General features: G+C 49.5%; 1 protein-coding gene across 20 annotated transcripts in view; it reads right to left on the bottom strand.

Moving 5' to 3' along the window:
• The window catches only part of ANK1 (ankyrin 1), a 219143-nt gene that overhangs the window by 54528 nt on the left and 145238 nt on the right, over positions 1–19377 (bottom strand). For 11 of the 20 annotated variants that reach the window (XM_040450117.1, XM_040450362.1, XM_040450244.1 and 8 more), the window contains exons 5-17: positions 18793–18891; positions 17657–17842; positions 16485–16583; positions 15691–15789; positions 15300–15398; positions 11673–11870; positions 10178–10276; positions 9672–9770; positions 9061–9159; positions 7333–7530; positions 6674–6772; positions 6085–6183; positions 2213–2410 (exon numbers count right to left, since the gene is read on the bottom strand). In XM_040450117.1, coding sequence (XP_040306051.1) covers positions 2213–2410; positions 6085–6183; positions 6674–6772; positions 7333–7530; positions 9061–9159; positions 9672–9770; positions 10178–10276; positions 11673–11870; positions 15300–15398; positions 15691–15789; positions 16485–16583; positions 17657–17842; positions 18793–18891 — 1671 coding nt within the window. Of the gene's footprint in view, positions 1–2212; positions 2411–6084; positions 6187–6673; positions 6773–7332; positions 7531–9060; positions 9160–9671; positions 9771–10177; positions 10277–11672; positions 11871–15299; positions 15399–15690; positions 15790–16484; positions 16584–17656; positions 17843–18792; positions 18892–19377 lie in introns of all 20 variants that reach the window. The other 9 variants (XM_040449509.1, XM_040450033.1, XM_040449367.1 and 6 more) reach the window with 1 other exon arrangement.

Raw genomic sequence — 19377 nt, 5'->3', positions numbered from 1 at the left:
GGGAGCCTAACCTAGCTGTGTAGCCACCGAACAGGTGTGTGACCTTGGACAAAGCTCTTCCAGCTCTGGGCCTCTATACTTATCTGAAAAATGAGGTGGCTTAACTAAAGTAGAGGTTAACAAGGTTTTCTGCTAAGGGCCAGATAGTCAGTATTTTAGGCTTATGTCTCTGTTACAGCTTCCCAACTCTGTCAGTTATAATGAGAAAGCAACTATGGCCAACATGGAAACAAACGGACATGGCTATGTTCTAATAAAACTTAATTTACACCAACAAGCGGTGGGCCGGTTTTGGCCCATGGGCCGTAGTTTGCTGACCTGTGAACTAGAGAAACTTTATGGAGCTTTCCCCTTATAACATTCCCTATTTCCATAATTTGGGACAAGCTTCAGAGTCCTTATCTAGACCTATCTAGACCCTAAACCTATCTGGTTTCCTTATCTGGAAAATAGGGGTTATCACTGACATATCTTGAGGGCAAAGTAAGGTTGAGAAAACACTGATGAAAACACGCTGGAAAGCATGACGTGCCACTTCAGTGTAGCATGTTATTAGCACCTCACAGCCCGTGCCGCACTGTCGAAGGATGGATGATCCTTCAGGGTCCGAAAGCACCATATTCTTGGAGTTCTCAGCACAGCTTTCTCAGGACAGTGATGCGCTGGAGGGGTCATCTCATATGTGCACACTCACACAAAAATGCCAGGAAAGTCTTCTCTCCCCTCTCCCCTACTCAATATGCTTTGCTAACTGTGGGACCCACAGAGCTGTGATTCCTCTGCAGCCAGAGGCAGGGGGGCAGGGCCTGTCCCCTCTCCAGGGACTCCACTTGTCCTCCTCTGCCTTCTGCACTTCCCGGCAGGCTGCCCAGAGGCCCAGGAGCAGTAACCCTCGAAGCAAGGCCTGAGCAGGTGGGCGGGTGGGGCGGTGGCGAGTACAGGCTGTGACATGGAGAGGTCCTACGTCTGTCACAAGCCTCCAGGGGCTCGCCTGATTCTTAGGATAACACAGTAATTTGCCCCATGTAGTGCCATGTGGGATGAGTGAGGATGACTCCAGTACTGAGAATCACCACCACCCTATGGCTCCTCACAGAGCCTGCTTGAAATGGCACAAGGCAGAAACCAAGAATCCACTCAGTATAATGGTCCTGCCCTAACAGGTCCCTCCTGGGGATCACTTGTCCACACCTGTGCAAAAAAGAACCAATGAATCTTTTAACAAATCTGTTTATCCTTAAAATGCTTGCCTTTCTGAAACTGTTCCTTTATCATCTAAAGGAGTGGCTCTTTGTATTGATTTCACTATATGAAACATCCAGAATATGCAAATTCAGAGACCGTAGATTAGTGATTGCCGGGGACTGAGATATTTGGGGGAAATGGGAAGTGGCCATTAATGGGTATGAGGCTTCTTTTGGGGTGATAAGAATGTTCTAGAAATTAGATAGTGGTGATGGTGGCCCAATTCTGTACATATACTAACAATCACTGAATAGTACAGTTCAAAAGGCTGAATTTTATTGTATGTAAATTGTATTTCAATAAAACTATGATTTTTTAAAAATAAGTGATTCTTTGTCTTTCTTGGGTCATGTGTTCCTTTTGAGAAGCTCCTTTGAGAACTACGAAGACTTCACCTAGAAATACACTTGTACGCCCATCCTCTCAAAATGCTGTCTACAATCTTGGAAGGACCCAGATTCTTCCACCAATAGTCGGGATGGAGAACTGCTAGTTTAACGTACGGGTGGGCATTTAAAAATATTCTGCCACAGAAAACAAATGTTTAGTACCAAATTACTTACTACATTCCTGAATGTAGACCCACTGGCCTATATTTGGGAAAGTGTACTGTGGATTTTAATATTGATCTTTTTGCAGATTCTTGAGCTAATCTATCTACAAAAGGCTTTGGCGTCAGGTAGGCTCAGGGTCATGCAACCCTGGGAACAAGCAACTTTTCTGAATCTGTTTATTCATTTATAAAACTGAGATAAAACCTACACAGGGCTGTGGCAAGGATTACATGCTCACGCATGGGCACATGCACACACACACACACACACACACACACACACACACACAGACACACACCTAAACTCAGTGCCTGAGCACCCAGCAGGTACTCCATATTCAGATAGAATATCTACGTAGTTACCACTAAAACATTACCGCGACTACAGGGCAAATCTGGAGAAGCCATATTTACCTTGTTCCCCAGATTGCCATTGGCTTGTTTCGAAAGTAGCAGAGCCACCATCTCTGCATGACCCTCTTGGGCGGCCAGGTGAAGGGGTGTCACACCTTGCACCGACTCTGCATTTGCTGACCCCCCGTACTGCAGCAGGCTGCGGGCCACCTCAATCTGGTTCTGCTTGGCAGCAATGTGCAGAGGGGTGTAGCCATTCTGAAACAGAAGAAGCCACCAGGAGCCCGGTTACAAGAATGCTGAGTTGACAATATGAACACATGCCTTAGATTTTAAATCCTCTGAGGGAGAGTTAGGCCAGGTTCTTGGCCTGCCGGACACTCAGCGACACTCAGTTAGCAGAGCTGGTGTCACCAAGGAGAGTGATTTAAGTCAACAAACAAACAAACCAAATCCCTTTGATTTGGAGCGCCCCCCCCCCCCCCCCCAGCCAGCATGACAAAGTGCTCTGCTGGAGGTGCTCTGTCACCACAAAAGCCAGCAGCTTGCAGAAGAACTAGAAAGCTAGGTAAATAAATGAAAGGCTCCTGTCTGTTACCCCCACCCTCCCCGGGCTTGTGGACTGAGGCAGGGGGTGGAAGAAGGGTCAAGCCCAGCAAGGAACTTGAGGACAGGGAGGCAAGTCCTCTTTCCACATGAACTAGCTGTGTGACTGGGGGCAAGATATTCAATGTCTGTGAGACATCCTTTTATATTTTTTGAAGCCGTTTAAAGTGGATAATAACATCTAACTTGTTCTTTTCTCACAGCTGTTGGATGGAGCAAGTGCCTTATCCTGCTGCAGACAGCTGACAGACTACTTTGGTCATCACTGTTAGAAACCACTTTCACCTACATGATCCCTTGTACAGGAAACAAGGCAGGCATTTTTATTATTGTCTCATTTTGTGGCTTAAAGAAGTTAATTCTCAGCAAGGTTAAGGGCCTTATCTAATGTCACCTAGTAAATGAACAACAGATAACCCAAGCTGGCCTTCAGACTCCAGATCCCAGGTCCTTTCATCTGGAACATTGCTTCTCAAACCACGGTGCGTACAGAAAGCACTCGGGATGTTGTTAAAATGTATACTCTGACTCAGAAGTTCTTGGCAGGCCCCAAAGTCTGCATTTCTAACAAGTTTCCAGATGATGCTGATGCTGCTGGTCCAGGGACCACACTTTGAGTAGCAAGGCCTCCACACATTCAGGACTAAAAGAGATGCCAGGCCTCAGGGCCTCTGAGCAGGACCCATGACTTCCTAGCACATGCCCGCCAGTCCCGGAGCAGATGGCATAAGACATACGGTTTCCCCACCTTGGCCAGCATTCCTCTGTCTCTCCCAGAGATCTGAACCTCCCCGCCAGCCACTGCCTTACTGTGGAAACCAACATTTCTGATTCTGCCAGGATCACTGATCAGGAAAAGGAAAGAGGAAAAAAGGGGACTGACAATATAGTAACATTCCAGGGTCCTAACATTGGAAGACAGGGAAAGAGCCATTAGGAAGGTGGATATCGTGGGGAAAATGAGAAGTTGTAATTTACCCAGAGAATCAAATTGAATAAAAAGATTCAATTCAATTGAATAATTATGTAAGATAATTCACTTCTGGGTTCCTTTTTAAAAAAATATGTTATGAGAATACATCCGCTTTAGGTTGTGTTCCCACAACAAGATCAACACTTTGATTATAATATTAATTAAACAAAACTCTTTTTGTGTTGTATCAACAGAAAGCAAAGAAAGAGGTGTGGTTTGCTAGATGGAGCTTGGGATCTGGAGCTATCCCCACAGGAGATGGCTCTCTGTAAGGGGAGCCTCAGAGAACGTCTGCTTCTCAGTGCCGTCCCCAGGATGGGTGGGATGACCTAACTGAGCACCCAGCCAGGGCCCGGGCCATAGCAGGTATTCACAGCAGGAAAGCAACGATTATTAGGAATTCCAATAGGTAAAGGACAGTACCAGGGAAGTCGAAGTATACTCATGGCAGTCTAATCAGGAGTACGGGTCACCTGGGCAGCTGGGCACATCCATACTGGCAAACACAGCACCCTGTCCTAGCAAAGGGCACATGTACTTTGGCAGCAGCTCAGGCCAGGTGATCCCTGGTTCAACCCGACGTACAAGGGCAGCTGGCAGTCTCGGAACAGAGACTAACCCTCTGGGCTTCCCAGAAAGCAGGACTAAGGGGGATGAATGACCTTCTGTAGGTGACAAGGACAAGGGGCAGCTAGGTGGAGTGTTTAGGGAGGGGTATGTGCCACGGAAAGGTCTTTTTTTCCCAAGGAAATGAGCTCATCCAAAAGAATGCACACTGGAGAGAAATCTGCCTAAATGTTAAAACAACATTAGCATCAAAATGAGAAGGGGGAGGGTTTGGTTTGGGTGCAGAGAGATTTGCATGTGAAATTCTACAAAATTGCCAGACTACTTGGGAAACTATTTTTTGCCATGGAAACAAACCCCATCTGTACAAGGTTTGTGCTTGGATAAGGCTCTCTTTAAATACCATGAACCTGGCTCCAATTTCTTTTATATAAGGAGGGGAGTGAGGAGGCGGGGAGTCCAGCTTTTTATTTTTAGAGGCAGGAGTAAGTCACATCTTAGCGGGGCCGCATGCTCCGTCTGCACAGTGACGTGGGCTCGCTACAACAGCGGCAGGGACAGGAGCCCAAGGAGACAGAGGTGTCTGGGAGACGCTGTGTCTCCAGGGAAGGGAGGCTGTAAAATTCAGATGAGCATCCATTCTGAGGAGGGAAGACAAACTGAGGCCCGCACGGATTTTCCCCGGACTCGGCTCTGTTCCCGCTGCAGTCAGCAGGTGTCAGCTATAATCACACACCAACCCGCCCTGGTGGCTCCCTCTGCCGTGGCTCCCTCCACCGTGGCAGCGCTGAGCCTCCTGCCGGGTGGCTGAGCATCGGGCGGGGTGTGCTCTCTCAGAAACGGTCCTGTTCTCCGAGTCCTGGCTGCCCTATCAGTGAGCAACCTGATAGGTTTGTTTGTCCTTTGTAGCAGAGCCCTGCCCCTCCCCCCACTCGTCTCCCCTCCTCCCCTGCGTGGCCATCAGCCCCCTCCCCTCACAGACAAACACTGTGCACCCTCTGGTCCCACACCAGGCAGCCTGTCCCCGAAAATGATCCTCACTTCCAGCTTGATCCCATCACCTTGCACTGCCTGCCCCCACCCCCAGTCTGATCTTACATAAGCGAGCCCGCTCAGCGTCCCTCACTTGGTTCCCTTGAGAGGCCGTGAACCTGCCACTCTGAGCAGCATGTTTCAGGGGCCGGCACTCTGGACTTATGTCTACCACGTAACATACCTGGGTGTGCCTTGTTAAAACACCACCATCTCCAAGTCTGAACTCCTGAGAGAAATACATTTGGGGGTGACTATTCACATCCGAAACAGGTCCCTTCCTTCAAGGTTATGGCAGCTTCACCCTCAGCCCTGAATATTTTGCCAGGTGTGGCCATTGTGCTGCCAGCACCAAATGGAGTGAGAACCTGACAAGGCTCACAGCCCCTGGAGATTCCTGGACATGCTGACTTGTGACCACCAGCTGACAAAACTCAGTTGACACACAGCACTTTGGGGAACACATTTGTTGTGTAAAACGAATCCCACCTCTGTGAGGGAACCTGTGGCTGAGAAGTGTTACCCATTTTCCACCCCACTCCTGATCTCCAAATAGTAGCAATTACCGCAGGTAACATTTGTGTAAGTGAGGTGAGATTTCAGAGGCAAAAATAAAAGCAAAACACGAAAACCCTCCAGCTGCTCCTGGAACAGCCCTTCCTGAAGGAGAGGGAGGCAGCCTGCCTTCCAGAGGCCCAGGCTCTGAGGAGGTCTGGGGCCAGGGCTCCCAGTATACGGACCCGGACAGGCTTACCCAAGCGGGGCTGTGTGGGGAGCCGCCCCGGGGAAGCAGCAGCCTGACGATGTCCAGGTGGTTGTGATGGACGGCCACGTGCAGAGGGGTCAAGCCATTCTGCTGGGGGCAAGATGGACACAGAGAACAGCCTTCACTCAACTGGCTTTCTACTAGTGATCCCTTTAGCTACAGGAGGTGTCATTTTGTGATGTGTATCACTTCTTTTACAGAGTTACAATCTGGTTAAAAAGTCATGCCAAAGACAGTCTTGATCTGAAGTCACCCGAGAGACCAGCCAGACCTGGGGCTACCCCTCCCTCCCTCCTACCCTCCCCCCGTTCCTGCAGGGCCTGGTGGGCAGCACAATTAACGCACTCGCTCAGAGGAGACCACCAGGTTTTCCTGAGGGGACAAGGCCTTTGTCAGAAAGACAGTCTTTCCAAAACCCCTTCCCCCGAGATGGCGGCCCATTCAAAAGATGGACACAATAGGCATGGGTAAGAGAGGTCATTCCCAAGTAGCAAAGTTTATCCTTTGCTCTGGCCTCTCAGGTGAGAGAGGGGCGGCGGGGGGGGGGGGGGGGCGCGGTGGTGGAGTTCAAACTCACTTTTCCAGCAGCATTTGGATGTGCGTCCCGTTCCAGCAGCACCTCGGCCACCCTAACCTTCCCATACTTGGCAGCCACATGGAGAGGGGTAAATCCTTTCTGAGGAGAAACACAGGCTGTCCGAACCAGGGGGCATCAGAGCTGCCTCCCCCTCACCCTCCAGAGAAAGGGCCCATGGCAAAGGAGGTATCCCGCCTTAAGTGGAAACGCTGATCAAATAAAGGACACAGCAATTTCTGATCCTTTCAAGAGGCCAAGGCCCCAGAAATTAGCAGGCTTCCTCTGATTGCACCTGCACCTCTCGTGATGGAGCATAAAACCACCTTGTGCTGTTGTTATTCGACTACTAGCAAGTTGAGGGCAGGGGTTGAGCCTTAGCCCTTCTTGTATTCCAGAACCAGATTTGTCCAGACCAAACAGCTATTTCATGATAAAGGGATGAAGGCTGGGTGGGTGGATGAGAAACTACAGTTTACCACCTTTCTGGGGAAGGATGACACATCAGGCTCACAGATGGCAGCCAGGCTGGGGGTGCTGGTCCTCCTGGCTGCTTTCAGCATTATCAAGGCAACACAGAGGAACAGGAGGGAACGCCCAGCCCACACCCCAGGCCCGCTGTAGCCAGCTGCCTCCAGAGAACAGGAGGAGGAAGGCTGTACCTTGGTCATGCATGCCTGGGACGCTTCCTTTTCCAGGAGGGCCAGGACCGTCTCCACATGGCCCTCTCGGGCTGCAATGTGCAGGGGGGTGTGCCCAGCGGTCGTGGCCAGGTTGGGATTGGCGTTATTTTCCAGCAGGAGCTTCACCATGTTTGTGTGGCCAATGCGAGCTGCACAGTGAAGTGGGGTCTGGTCATCCTGGAACCCAAAGTGAAACCAAAGAACAGGGAAGGCTTCTTAATCCAACTTCTCACTTTACAGAGAAGGAAGGTGAGACCCAGAGGGGGTAAGTGACTTTCTCAAGGCCACACAGCTAGTATGATGAAGAGCTGGGATTCAAATCAAGTCTCTGAGTTACAGAAATAAATGTGCTCTCTTGTGGACTCCTCACAACTACCCTTCAACTTAGCTGTTATTTCTACTGAATTGCCCAAAGGCTCAGCCTTCGCATCTGTAAAATGGGAACAGTAATATCTACCTCTTGGGCTATGGCGAGGATCAAGCAGGTAGTGCCTAGAAAATGTTTTGCACAGTGTTTGGCACAAAACACGCACTCAGTATGTTGTACTTGTTCTTACCGTCTTCCAAGCCATGTCTGAGTGGATGTTTGCCTTTCTGTTTGAAAGGGGTCAAGGGAAAGTCTAAATGGCTGAAGGGGAAAGATGACTTTCTTTTCCCACCCCTGTTCCTCCTCCTCCCCTGATACTGAAGGGGTTCAAGGGTGAGGTCTCTGTGCTCTTGGGCCCATTTGGGAGACTCCTCGTGTGGCCCAAGCACAAACCACTGTTCCAACTGTAAACACAGCCGCTGTCTTCTGGGATGTAGGCAAGCCCCATCTCGGTCAAAGCCAATCACCTTGCAAATTCAGTAGCAATTCTTTCTCTCGTTCAGCTGATTCCTTGAGAATACCTTTTACAACAAGGGGGAATCTTCCATTTTTAGATCAAGTAATTCCCGACTGATTTTTATTGGCAACATAGTCTCCAAAAAGTTGCTTCTCGGGGTGCCTGGGTGGTTCAGTCAGTTAAGTGTCCGACTTCAGCTCAGGTCATGATCTCATGGTTTGGGCGAGTTTGAGCTGGGCTCTGCGCTGACAGCTTGGAGCCTGGAGCCCGATTCGGATTCTGTGTCTCCCTCTCTCTCTGCCCCTCCCCCACTTGTGCTCACTCACTCTCTCTCTCTCTGTCTCTCTCTCAAAATTAAATAAGTAAACATTTTTAAAAAGTTGTTTCTTTTCTTATGCCACAACTGTCACCAACATGAAACTCTCTCAGCCCAAAAAACTCTGCAACCTAGCCATGTTCTTTAGACTTTCATTATCCTAAAGAAACATAGATCTGGTTCCGTCAGTTGAGAGTCTGATTCTTGATTTCAGCTCAGGTCATGATCTCACAGTTTGTGGGATCGAGCCCTGTGTCGGGCTCTGTGTGTAGACCCTGCTTGGGATTCTCTCTCCCTCTCTCTCTGCCCCTCCATGCACTCCCTCTCTTTCTCTCTCTTAAAATAAATAAATAAATAAACATTTTTTAAAAAAGAAAAAGAAACATAGGTGTGGTCTTCTCAGATCCCCTGCAAAGCAGAATCTGAACAGTTAGCACAGACAATGTGGGAATGACAAGGAGTCTTTGTGCCACAAGCAGTACAGCCAGGCCTCTAACAAGGATGGATTTCTCTTCAATGCACTTGAATTACTTACATTCCAGAATCCTTCCCACCTCCAAAACTCACCTTGGCCTTGGCATTGACTTTGGCTTTGTTCTGGAGCAAATATTTGGCCACTTCCGTGTGCCCGGCTCTGGCTGCCATGTGCAGTGGGGTCTCCACTTTCTGTAAAATAACAGAGTTATAGAAATGTTCATATGTGCTGAGTTTCCAAAAGGACACATGCACGGTTCCAAAATGCCAGCCTGGAGTAACTTGGTAGCCTTTTGTCCAAAGGTGGAGTTGCCCCAGCAAGCAGCTCCGTTGGCCTTTAGCCTGCTAATGACTGGTGTGTGTGTGTGTGTGTGTGTGTGTGTGTGTGTGTGTGTGTGTGTTTTCTAGGTATAATTGAAGGTAAACCCCAGAGCTAATGAATGTTAAAGATTATAAATGTATTTCCAGATAACACGGAAGTTCCCAAATTACTGCCTAACATAAACTCCTAGGACTTACAGATGTGTGATAAATTTAATTGGGAACGCATCAATATACACACATGTTCTTCCCAAATCTGAAGTCTCTCCTATTCTGAGAATTCTAGCTCTGTCCTCAGAGAGGAGATCTTAAGATCACTAGCTAAGCTCCTCTCTGAGCTCTCAGTCCAGAGGAAAGAGCCCTTGCCCTCCCCACGGGCTTACCACGTTGGAGACGTTGGGTGATGCCCCCCGCTGCAAGAGGTTCTTCACGATGGGCAGGTGCCCCATGAAGGAGGCAACGTGGAGAGGTGTCAAGCCAGACTGGAACACACAAGAGAGGAATGAGAACAGAGGAGCCTTTTCTGCTCCTATAAAGAAGAGAGCCAGATGAATCTAATGCTTTCTTGCTTCTAGGTGCTCCAGAATGGTTTTCCAAGAAAGGGGAGTTAAATGAGATGGGTTTGCTTCCAGGAAAATGACTGGCAGAAGAAAAAATCACTGCAGGGTCATTCTGTCTGCTTTACAACTCAAAAAAAAAAAAAAAATTGCATCTGATCTTGGAAAGGTCCCTGAAACTCTACACATGTTCTCTTATTTGGTCACCCAAATGATCCCTTCAAGAAGCCCAGGCTTGTACACACATGTGGCTAAGAACAACGAGTCTCAAGACAGCTTCTGGATGAAGACCAGGGGCAGAGACCATGTGCCCATCTGCAGAATTCTCCTACCTCGGTGACAGCATCAATGGAAGCTCCCGTCTTCAGCAGCAGCTCCATGACACGGATGTGGTTCTTCTTGCAGGCGATATGCAAGGGGGTAAAGCCATTCTGCAGCCCCGCACATAGGGAGACAGACAAGCAGGAACTTACAACATTGGCCCAAGGAGCACCCAGACCACCCATCAGTGATTCCCAGTGGCCGGACCATCGGTGACTGTGAACCACGCAAGAGGCAGGCGGCTCTCGCCTTCTGCACCATGTATGTTCCTGAACAAGTTGTCTATCAACCCTTTTAAAAATTTTAATCATATTTTTGAGTGCACAAAAAGAGCCTGCTGTTTAATGTTTCCTTAAGGGGAGACTGACAATAAAGAGTACTTTTGTGAAACAAATCATGTTCCCTCTCCCCTGAAACCACCAATCATTTTTAGTAAAGTGGATCTCCATATAGCAACTCCGCTGTAGATGTAAATTCCACAAGGGCACGGATTTTTATTTGTTTGTTTTTGTTTGTTTTTCCAGTGCTTTATTCTATTAGGCAGTGGTTCTCAAAGTAAGGGGAGGGGAGGGGACTTTGTCCCACCCACCCCAGGGACACTTGGCAACATCTGGAGACACTGCTGTTGTCACAACCAGAGGAGGATATTAGCACGTAGAGGGTGGGGGCCAAGGACACTGCCAAACATCCTACCAGGCACAAGCCAGCCCCCCACAACAAGGAATATCAGACCCAGAATGTCAATAGTGCTGAAGCACAGAAATCCCCCAAGTACCCCCAAATAGTCCCTGGCATGTGGTAAAAGCTCCATGAAAGCTTTCTGAATGAATGAAGGAGCCATCTTTGTCAGACTGGAAGCTCTCCTGCCTTCTAAATTCTCCCCTCTGGGAGTGGGCAGAGAGGACATGGTGGTCAAGGCCATGCTCTGTGCAGAACTCTGGCCCCACCAGATCCCTGATGCTGCGTCCTCAAAGTGCCAGGCCTGGGGAAAGAGGAAGAGGAGCCATAGTCCCAGGGGGCAATTGGCTTTAGGCGAGAACTTTCACCAGCACTGTGAAAACTCTAAGTCCGTCAGCAGAGGAAGGATGCTTAGCTCAGCCCATTGCACTCACCCCCCACCCAAAGCAGGCAGTCTATAGGCAGTCACTGTTCCTCAGCATTGGGCTGTCTCAGATGGAGTGGCTCCCCCAACCCACATACATACCACGGACACGGCTTCTTAGTCAGATCTCTAGGACCCATACCCACCCCTGACCTCAGTCTGTCACCAGGGCCATGGTCATCGGGGTGCAGAAGGCGATACCCAGCTGAATGTGGCAGGGAGTGTGGGGGTTACCATCCTGCCTCCTGGGTCCTAGCAGGCACTGCCACTATCCAGACCCCGAATCTCGGGGGTACCTCCAGGCACCAATTGGTGCCCTTCCCACCAAGCTCAGCCACACAGCTCAGTCCCGCCTCCCTCAGCCTTTGACCCTCTGGCACCTTCTCCAATAGGCTCCCACTCACCAGGGCTCTGGAATTTGGTTTGGCTCCTTTATCCAAAAGGACCTTGGCTACTCTGTGATGGCCGCAGTGGGCTGCCACGTGGAGCGGGGTCAGGTGGTCCAGGGTGATGTCGTCTATCTCTGCGTTGTATTGCAACAGAAGTCGGACACAGTCAAGGTGGTCTCCCTGAGCCGCCATGTGAATTGGAGACAGGCCATTCTGGGAGAAGAGGGAAGAGAAGTAGTTGTAAAGGAAATGAACACAGAAATTCAAGGAGATAATTCCAACCTCATTTCCTACTTCTTCCCTACACGATGCTTCCAGGCAGCTCCTAAGTGAGTTTGGTTCACTCTGGCCCCTGTGGTCATGCTGGTCTCTGACTACACTCTCCTTTCTACCTCATCAAATCCTCCAAGCCAGCTCCAGCCAGGCCCACCTCTCCCAGGAAGCCTTCCTTGACTACCCTAGACTTCCGTGGGCTTTTCTTACCTGTCACTCAGACCTTACTCATAGATATGCTGAATTGTATCTATAACTAACTTATCAGGTGTGTGTATCTTCTCTCCTTACTTATCAGCCTCTTAAGACCAGTGACTATGCTTCATATCTCTCATATGCCCCACAATCCTCATATATGCATGTAACACATAGTGATCCTTAATTTACGTGGTTATGAACGAATGAATGAATGAGTGAGCACAACATGGAACTCACATCTAAATCCCTCTGTTCTTTGCCCCTAACAAATCTGTATCACTTAAAAAACTTTGTTAAGGACTCTCATGGTTTCTTAGGTGGCAATCTATTTTAAAAAACATTAAAGACAGAGGAGCCTCTTCACTCATTCACTCACAGATTAATTCAACAAATATTTATTAAGCGATCAATGAGCACCAGGTATGGGTTAAGTGACAAGGAAACAAAAGAGAACAGACATAATCCCTGGCCTAAAGAAGCTTATAGTCTGTCAGGTAAAAGAGTGGAAACAGATACATTGTTGCTGTTCAGTGTGGTAACATCAGGAAAGGCAAGATCAAAGCACAGAGGTCCACAGCAGGGTGGATGGGGAGAGACGGCTTTCAGGAGGAGGTGGTCCTGAGCTAGGACTTGGCCAGGAAGACAAAAGGGGAAGAATCCGCCAGCGAAGGGAGCAGTGTGAGCTATACCACAGAGGCAGCCATCCTTGGGGAACTCAGGGAGCTCAAGGCAGTTAAATCCCAAAGGAGGACAAAGTGTGATGGGGGCTTGGAGCTGGGTGGGGGGCAGGCAGGAGCTGGATCGTGACAATCCATGAGCTCAGGAGCTGGGATGTGAATTCTAAGAAGAGGATTTTCAGCAAGGGAGATACAAAATCAGGCTGCAGGACAGCTTGTATTTGTGTACTAGGTTGCCCTGTGTCACCTCAAAATCCACATGTTGGTGGCGCCAGGGTGTCTCAGTTGGTTGAATGGCCAACTCTTGATTTCAGCTCAGGTCATGATATCACGTTTGTGAGATTGAGTTCTGTGTTGGGCCCTATGCTGAGCGTGGAATCGGCTTGGGATTCTCTCTCTCTCTCTGTCTCTCTCTCTCTCTCTCCCCCTCTCTCTCTCAAAACAAATAAACTGAAAGAAAGAAAGAAAGAAAGAAAGAAAGAAAGAAAGAAAGAAAGAAAAGAAAAGAAAAGAAAAGTAAAGAAAAGAAAAGAAAAGAAAAGTCCACATGTTGAAGTCCTAACCCCAGGAGCTCAGAACATGATCTTATTTGGAAATTTGGCCATTGCAGATGTAGTTAGTTAAGATGAGGTTGTTAGTGTGGGCCCTGATCCAGTATGACTGGTGTCCTCCTAAAAGGGGGAAATTTGCACACGGCCCCTCACACAGAGAGAGAATGCCTCTGCAGGCAGAGGTCAGGGCGATGCATCTACAAGCCAAGGAATGCCAAAGACTGTGAGCAACCACGGGAAGCCAGGAGACCGGCCTGGAACAGATTCCCCTTCACAGCTCCCAAAGGTACCAGCCCTGCTGACACTGATCTCAGATTTCCAGCCTCCAGAACTGTCAGGCGATGGGCCTCTGTTGTTCAGGCCACCTAGTGTGTGGCACTTTGTGACAGCAAACCAACACAGCTCATTGCCACTTAGTGAGTTTTACGGAGGTCCTAACTTATTTCCCAGTTGAAGAGTCAGAAGTTCTCAGTGAAGAATTTTCATGACTGCCTTTTTAAGCCCCATCCTAATAATCTGGGTAATATAAAATCATTACCAACTTAGGAACCTTTATGTAAGTTAAAACACAGGACCCCTGTGGGAAAACGCTGAGAATTTCCTGATCTGACAACAGAATCAGTGGTAGCAGTTCTACCTTCACTTACCCGAGGATTTTTACTTTTATATTATCTCATGTGATCATCCCAACGACTCTAGAGACGGGTAGAGCTCTACAGATGAGGAAACAGAGGCAGAGACAGACTAAGGGACACACTCAAAGTCACACAGCAACTCAGCCGTGGATGGAGGTTTAAACGAGAAATAAACTGGTTTAGGAGAGGATACATCCTGCCTCACCCCCAACCCCCGACCAGTCACACACGTACACACACAAAGCCAGCTTGGTGCTGTGAGTCATGACCCAAATTACAGGTAGCTGTGTAGAAAGACTCCCATGATGATCTGTCACAGAACGGACGGCTTTCATGGTTATGGGCTATCTGCAACTGCCCACAGAAGACCTCTGGGGAGGCTGTGAGTGGGCCTGGTTTCTCCCTTGTTCTATTCTGACACCCTTCCAAATTCACCCCAACGAAGTGGGCAGAAGGCCTAGGGGAGGTATAAGCAGTACGAGGCGGTCTGACAGCTTTAGCCCCAGGAAGACTCAAGAGCTGAAGGAGGGGCCTTTGCTCTGGCCCTTCATGGACCTTGAGAGGAGCTATTCTGTTTTCTTTTTTAACTTCACTTCAGTCTGGCCCAGGCTCTAAAGACTTCTTGGGGTGCTTAGAGTCTGTCTTTTCTTGGAGCCAAGATAAAAGACACAAGGGTTAATCTAGAGCTGTAGCAGGCAAATGACAGTCCGTGGGTCAAATCTGGTCTGCTGCCTGTCTTTGTAAATAAAGTTTTATTGGAACATGACTGTTAGTTTGCATATTATCCATGGCTGCTTTCCTACAACAATGGCGGAGTGGAATCATTGCAACAGAGATCATGGCTTGCAAAGTCTATCTAGCCCTTTAGGGAAAAAGTTTGCCGTGCCTGAGATAGATAATAGTTAGACCTATACTGGGGCTCCTGGGTGGCTCAGTCACTTAAGCGTCCGATTCTTGATTTCGGCTCAGGTTATGATCTCAACAGTTGTGAGTTCCACCCCCACATCGGGCTCTGTGCTGGTGATGTGGAGCATGCCTGGGATTCCCTCTGTCTTTCCCCCTCTGCCCCTCCCTGGCTCATGCTTTCTCTCTCAAAAATAAAATCAAATAAACATTAAAAAAAATAATTAGAGCTATACTGAGTGTCTCCTGTGTGACAGGCATCAGGGTACACATCACACATCACTGGTTCTGCGAGTAGTATTAACATCTCTGTTTTTCAGAAGTGGGATTTGATCCTGGGTCCCCCTGACCTGGACCCCTGGGGAAAAGATGTTCCTCATGGGAGGGAAGCAGGGAAGCACAAACCTTGGTTTTAGCTTGGATGGGTGCCCCATGGTCCAGCAGGATCTCTGAGATTCGCACGTGCCCATTCCGAGCTGCACAGTGGAGAGGTGTCAATTCATCCTTTAAAAGACAGGGTCCAAAAGAGAAAGCCCCAAAGGCACCTATCAGAGCCACCGGAGGGAAGACTGCCCGCAGTATCACTGCAGCCACAGAAGCGGGGATGCTTCCTGAAAGACCACCTCAACTTCAGCACATCTCACTATGTCTCCTGCTGCATCCTGGCTCCCACTGCGAGCTAGTCCAGGATGCTGGAGGCCCATCACTAGCTGGTCCCTGAGAGCCACCACTCCAGCTGTGACTCTGAGGCAGAACTCCCTCCCTGGGCCTTGCCACGGAGCTCGCTGGCACCCACCTTGGTCCTTGTTTCTATCTGGGCCCCGCGGTCTAGCAGGAGCCGCACCATGATCACGTTCCCCCTGCGGGAGGCGATGTGCAGTGGCGTGATGCCGTTCTGGAAGGGAGGAACAGGAACCAGTGAGGGTTTGGCACCTCCCCCTCCAATGCCGCTGCTATGCTCCACACTCCCCCTGGCTCCCAGCCTCAGCCCGACAGCGGCAGCAACATAAGAGGCCATGCTAAGCCTACCATTAGTCCATTTCTCACCTAAGAAAGTTTTCAAAATCTATGAGGATGTGACAGCATGGTGGTTAATCTCACCAATCTGACCGAGCCATATCTCCCAGAGTCATCGTAACAGATTGGAAGAAATCCCTGCCCTCCAGGCTTGCCACCTCGAGAATGGGCAAACAGAAACTGATATGCAGGTGATCAGAAACCCATCCATGAGGGGCACCTGGGTGACTCAGTGGGTTAAGCGTCCGACTCTGGATTTCAGCTCAGGTCCTGATCTCACAGTTTGTGAGATCAAGCCCCGCAATGGGCCCCATGCTGACAGTGGGGAGCTTGCTTGGGATCCTCTGTCTCTCCCCCTCTCTGCCTCTGTTTCTCTCTCAAAAATAAATAGATAAACATTAAAAAAAAAAGAAACCCATCAATGAGCAGCCTCAATAAATACCAGGCGGTCCCACCCATGGTCACTTGTGCCATAAGGAGGAAATCAATTGTGTCAAAGCGAGAGGCAGAAGCCCAGAGGCCAGACAAGCCCAAACCCCTGGCCTGAGTGCAGGGTCTGCCAGAGCACCTTACCTGTGGCGTGAAGTTGACACTGGCGCCCCTGTTGAGGAGTAGCTGGGCCACGTTGAGGTTCTCATAGTGAGCTGCGATGTGGAGGGGGGTGAATCCCGTCTGAAGCACGACAGAGGGGGAAACAACTTGTCACAAGCCTCGCACTGTCATTTGCCATCTCAGAATCAGCATAGGGATTCTGGAAACGTTGGCAGGGCCAGAGGACCCGATGTGGAAAGATTTTGACTGATGAGAACATTTGCTGAAGGGATCAAGGAATGCTTTCTGGCAAGTCATATTCAAAGCTAGGTCCTACCTCTGAGGGACCCACGTTCTTTGTACTGTGGTTCACGTGGACAAACCATGCACTAGCATGACCTCCAACTCTGCAGGGCCCACTCACGTGAATGGTTATTTACAAAGCGATTTGAATGAATGAATGAATAGTGCTTTGGGGTCCACGATCTGAGCTCTAGAGATTGTTTCAGCCCTCTAAAGGGGTGTCGTGACTCAGCTGCTGGCCAAAGGCAGCCCTTGGGCCCCTTCTGGGTCATTGTCATTATTCTGTCCTATAACCTGAGACCATGCCTAATCCGGTCAGCAGTTTTCAGACAGAACTCAGTGACCGTGGGCTGGAGGGACCGTGTGAATAGCTCAGTGCAATCCACTCCCGCTGCAAGAGAAGTAATTAACAGCCCAAACTTACAGATAGTGGATCAGCAGTGCCTCAAAACATCAGAGAGCTAGCTGTCCAGGCCCCTGGGGAGCCCTCCCAGTCCTCATCTCCCCATGTGTGGACACTTCCTTTCCTCCACTAGGGGCCAACCAGGAAAAGAGGGGTATAATTCTAGAACACCACCCGCTAGATTCCCAAGTTTCACTCCGGCCAGAGACCCAAGCTGCCCTGGACACTCCTCTGGATGACCTAGAGCAACAAGAACCATTCCTGCTCCACACCAAGCACATCTCTCCTGGTGTTCACCAGGGGTTTAAAGTGAGGCTGTCCACTGTAGCTCCTACGGGTCCCAGCAGGAATCTGAAGGCCCTGTGGGAGCTGGTGTTCAGTGTGCACCTCTGGCCTCGGCTCATTCTTGGGGAGCTGTTGGGAGTTAACAGTGCCTCTGTTAACCCATACGGCTCCGTGGTCCAGGTACTAGAATTCTCCTGGTCCTCCTGGGCCTGGCTGCCCTCACCTTGGAAAGCACGTCCGGGTTGGGGTCATTCTGCAGAAGCACCGCAGCTGTCCGGGTGTCATCATTACGGGCTGCGATGTGCAGGGCAGGGAGGCGCACCTTGCCCTTTGTCCCGTAGTTGATGAGGTGTGCCACCACGTTCTCATGGCCCTGCTGCAGAGCCACGGCTAGAGGAGTGAAGCCGTCCTGGCCAGAGGAAAGGAGGAAAGATGCGTTTGCTCGGACCGTATCTGACCACTTGCTGTCCTCAAGCCAGGACCCACGCTTTCACACCTCAGGGCTCTTGCTCATGACGGGCCCTCAGCCTGAAATGACTTTCGGACAACTCAAAGCCCTCTTCATCTGTCAAGCTCAGTTTAAATGCCACCTGGTCCCTAAAGCCTTTCTTGGCCCCACTTTCTTTCTCCGTAATCCCACAGAGCCTACAGCCACTAATTTTCCTTTGTAACTCGCTCCCAGTCTCACTGCATGCTCCGAGGGCTTTTCACTGCCCTCTGTTTCTCTGCCTACCCTTTCTGTCACCCGATCCACTGGTGCCAGGCCAGTGCCTTCAACATGGCAGAAGATCACTCATTTATTCATTTCATGAGTATTATTTATTAACACCTACCAAATGCTAGAAACTATGCCAGGCACTGAGGATTTGATTGTGAGCTACTGTCATTAATCCCCTCAGTTGTGTGCTAAGGGGCACAGGACCCCGTGGACTGGCAAAGCAGAATGAGAACAAAGTCATGTAATTGTTGGCTCTATCTAGTTCAATTTCATCACTTCATCAATGACAAAACTCAGGATCAGAGCTGAAATGACTCATGGTTTATGGCAGGATCCTTTCTCATTAAGGTCCAGCCTTCAGTGGTGCTTAATGTGGGAAGGACAAGCTTGATTCTGACATCATTTCTCTGGTATGCGTCTGGGCATTCCTCAAGACCCATGACTTTGTCCCTCACTCCCTTGAAGAGCCCGATGGCACCCAGGATGAGTGCAGTGATCAGAAGGTAGAGAGCACTCTGTGACACTTTACGCGGATCGTGACTGAGGAAGCATCTTAAGCCTTGTCCGAGGAATGCACGCCCCCGGCAGCGTCCTGTCTCTGGAGATGTCCCACAGTGAGGCCATTTGCCCAAGGTACTTACTTCTGTGGCTACATTCTGATTAGCTCCATTTTCCAGTAAAAACTTAACCACTTCCAAGTGATTCTCTTGTGCTGCCATGTACAAGGGTGTAAAGCCTTTCTGTAAACCAAGAGAAAACATCATTAAAATTTACCCACAAAATTAGGGAGACATGCTAAAACTGGGGCAAAATCCTCATAACTGGAGGACAACTCTCTCTTCGTTGTATTTTCAGCTAGCCCACAGGGCCATGTCCCCACCAGTATCTCCTGTTGTAAAAACTCATGAACACTTTGAAACGACTTAGTTGGGGGGAAGGGGGTCATTGAGCCTGGGTGGCTCACTTAGTCAAGCAACCGACCTCGGCTCAGGTCATGATATCACAGTTCTTGATTCAAGCCCCACATCAGGCTCTGTGCTGACAGCTTGGAGCCTGGAGCCTGCTTCAGATTCTGTGTCTCCCTCTCTCTCTGCCCACACCCTGCTCATGTTCTGTCTGTCTGTCTGTCTCTCTCTCTCTCTCTCAAAAATAAATAAACATTTATGGGGTGCCTGGGTGGCTCAGTAGGCTAAGTGTCCGACTTCCGCTTAGGTCATGATCTCGAG

Source organism: Herpailurus yagouaroundi, unplaced genomic scaffold (genome assembly GCF_014898765.1).
Source record: "Herpailurus yagouaroundi ecotype Mexico unplaced genomic scaffold, PumYag 28, whole genome shotgun sequence".
NCBI classification, from domain to species: Eukaryota; Metazoa; Chordata; class Mammalia; order Carnivora; family Felidae; genus Herpailurus; species Herpailurus yagouaroundi.
This window is presented reverse-complemented; position numbering and strand designations above follow the sequence as displayed.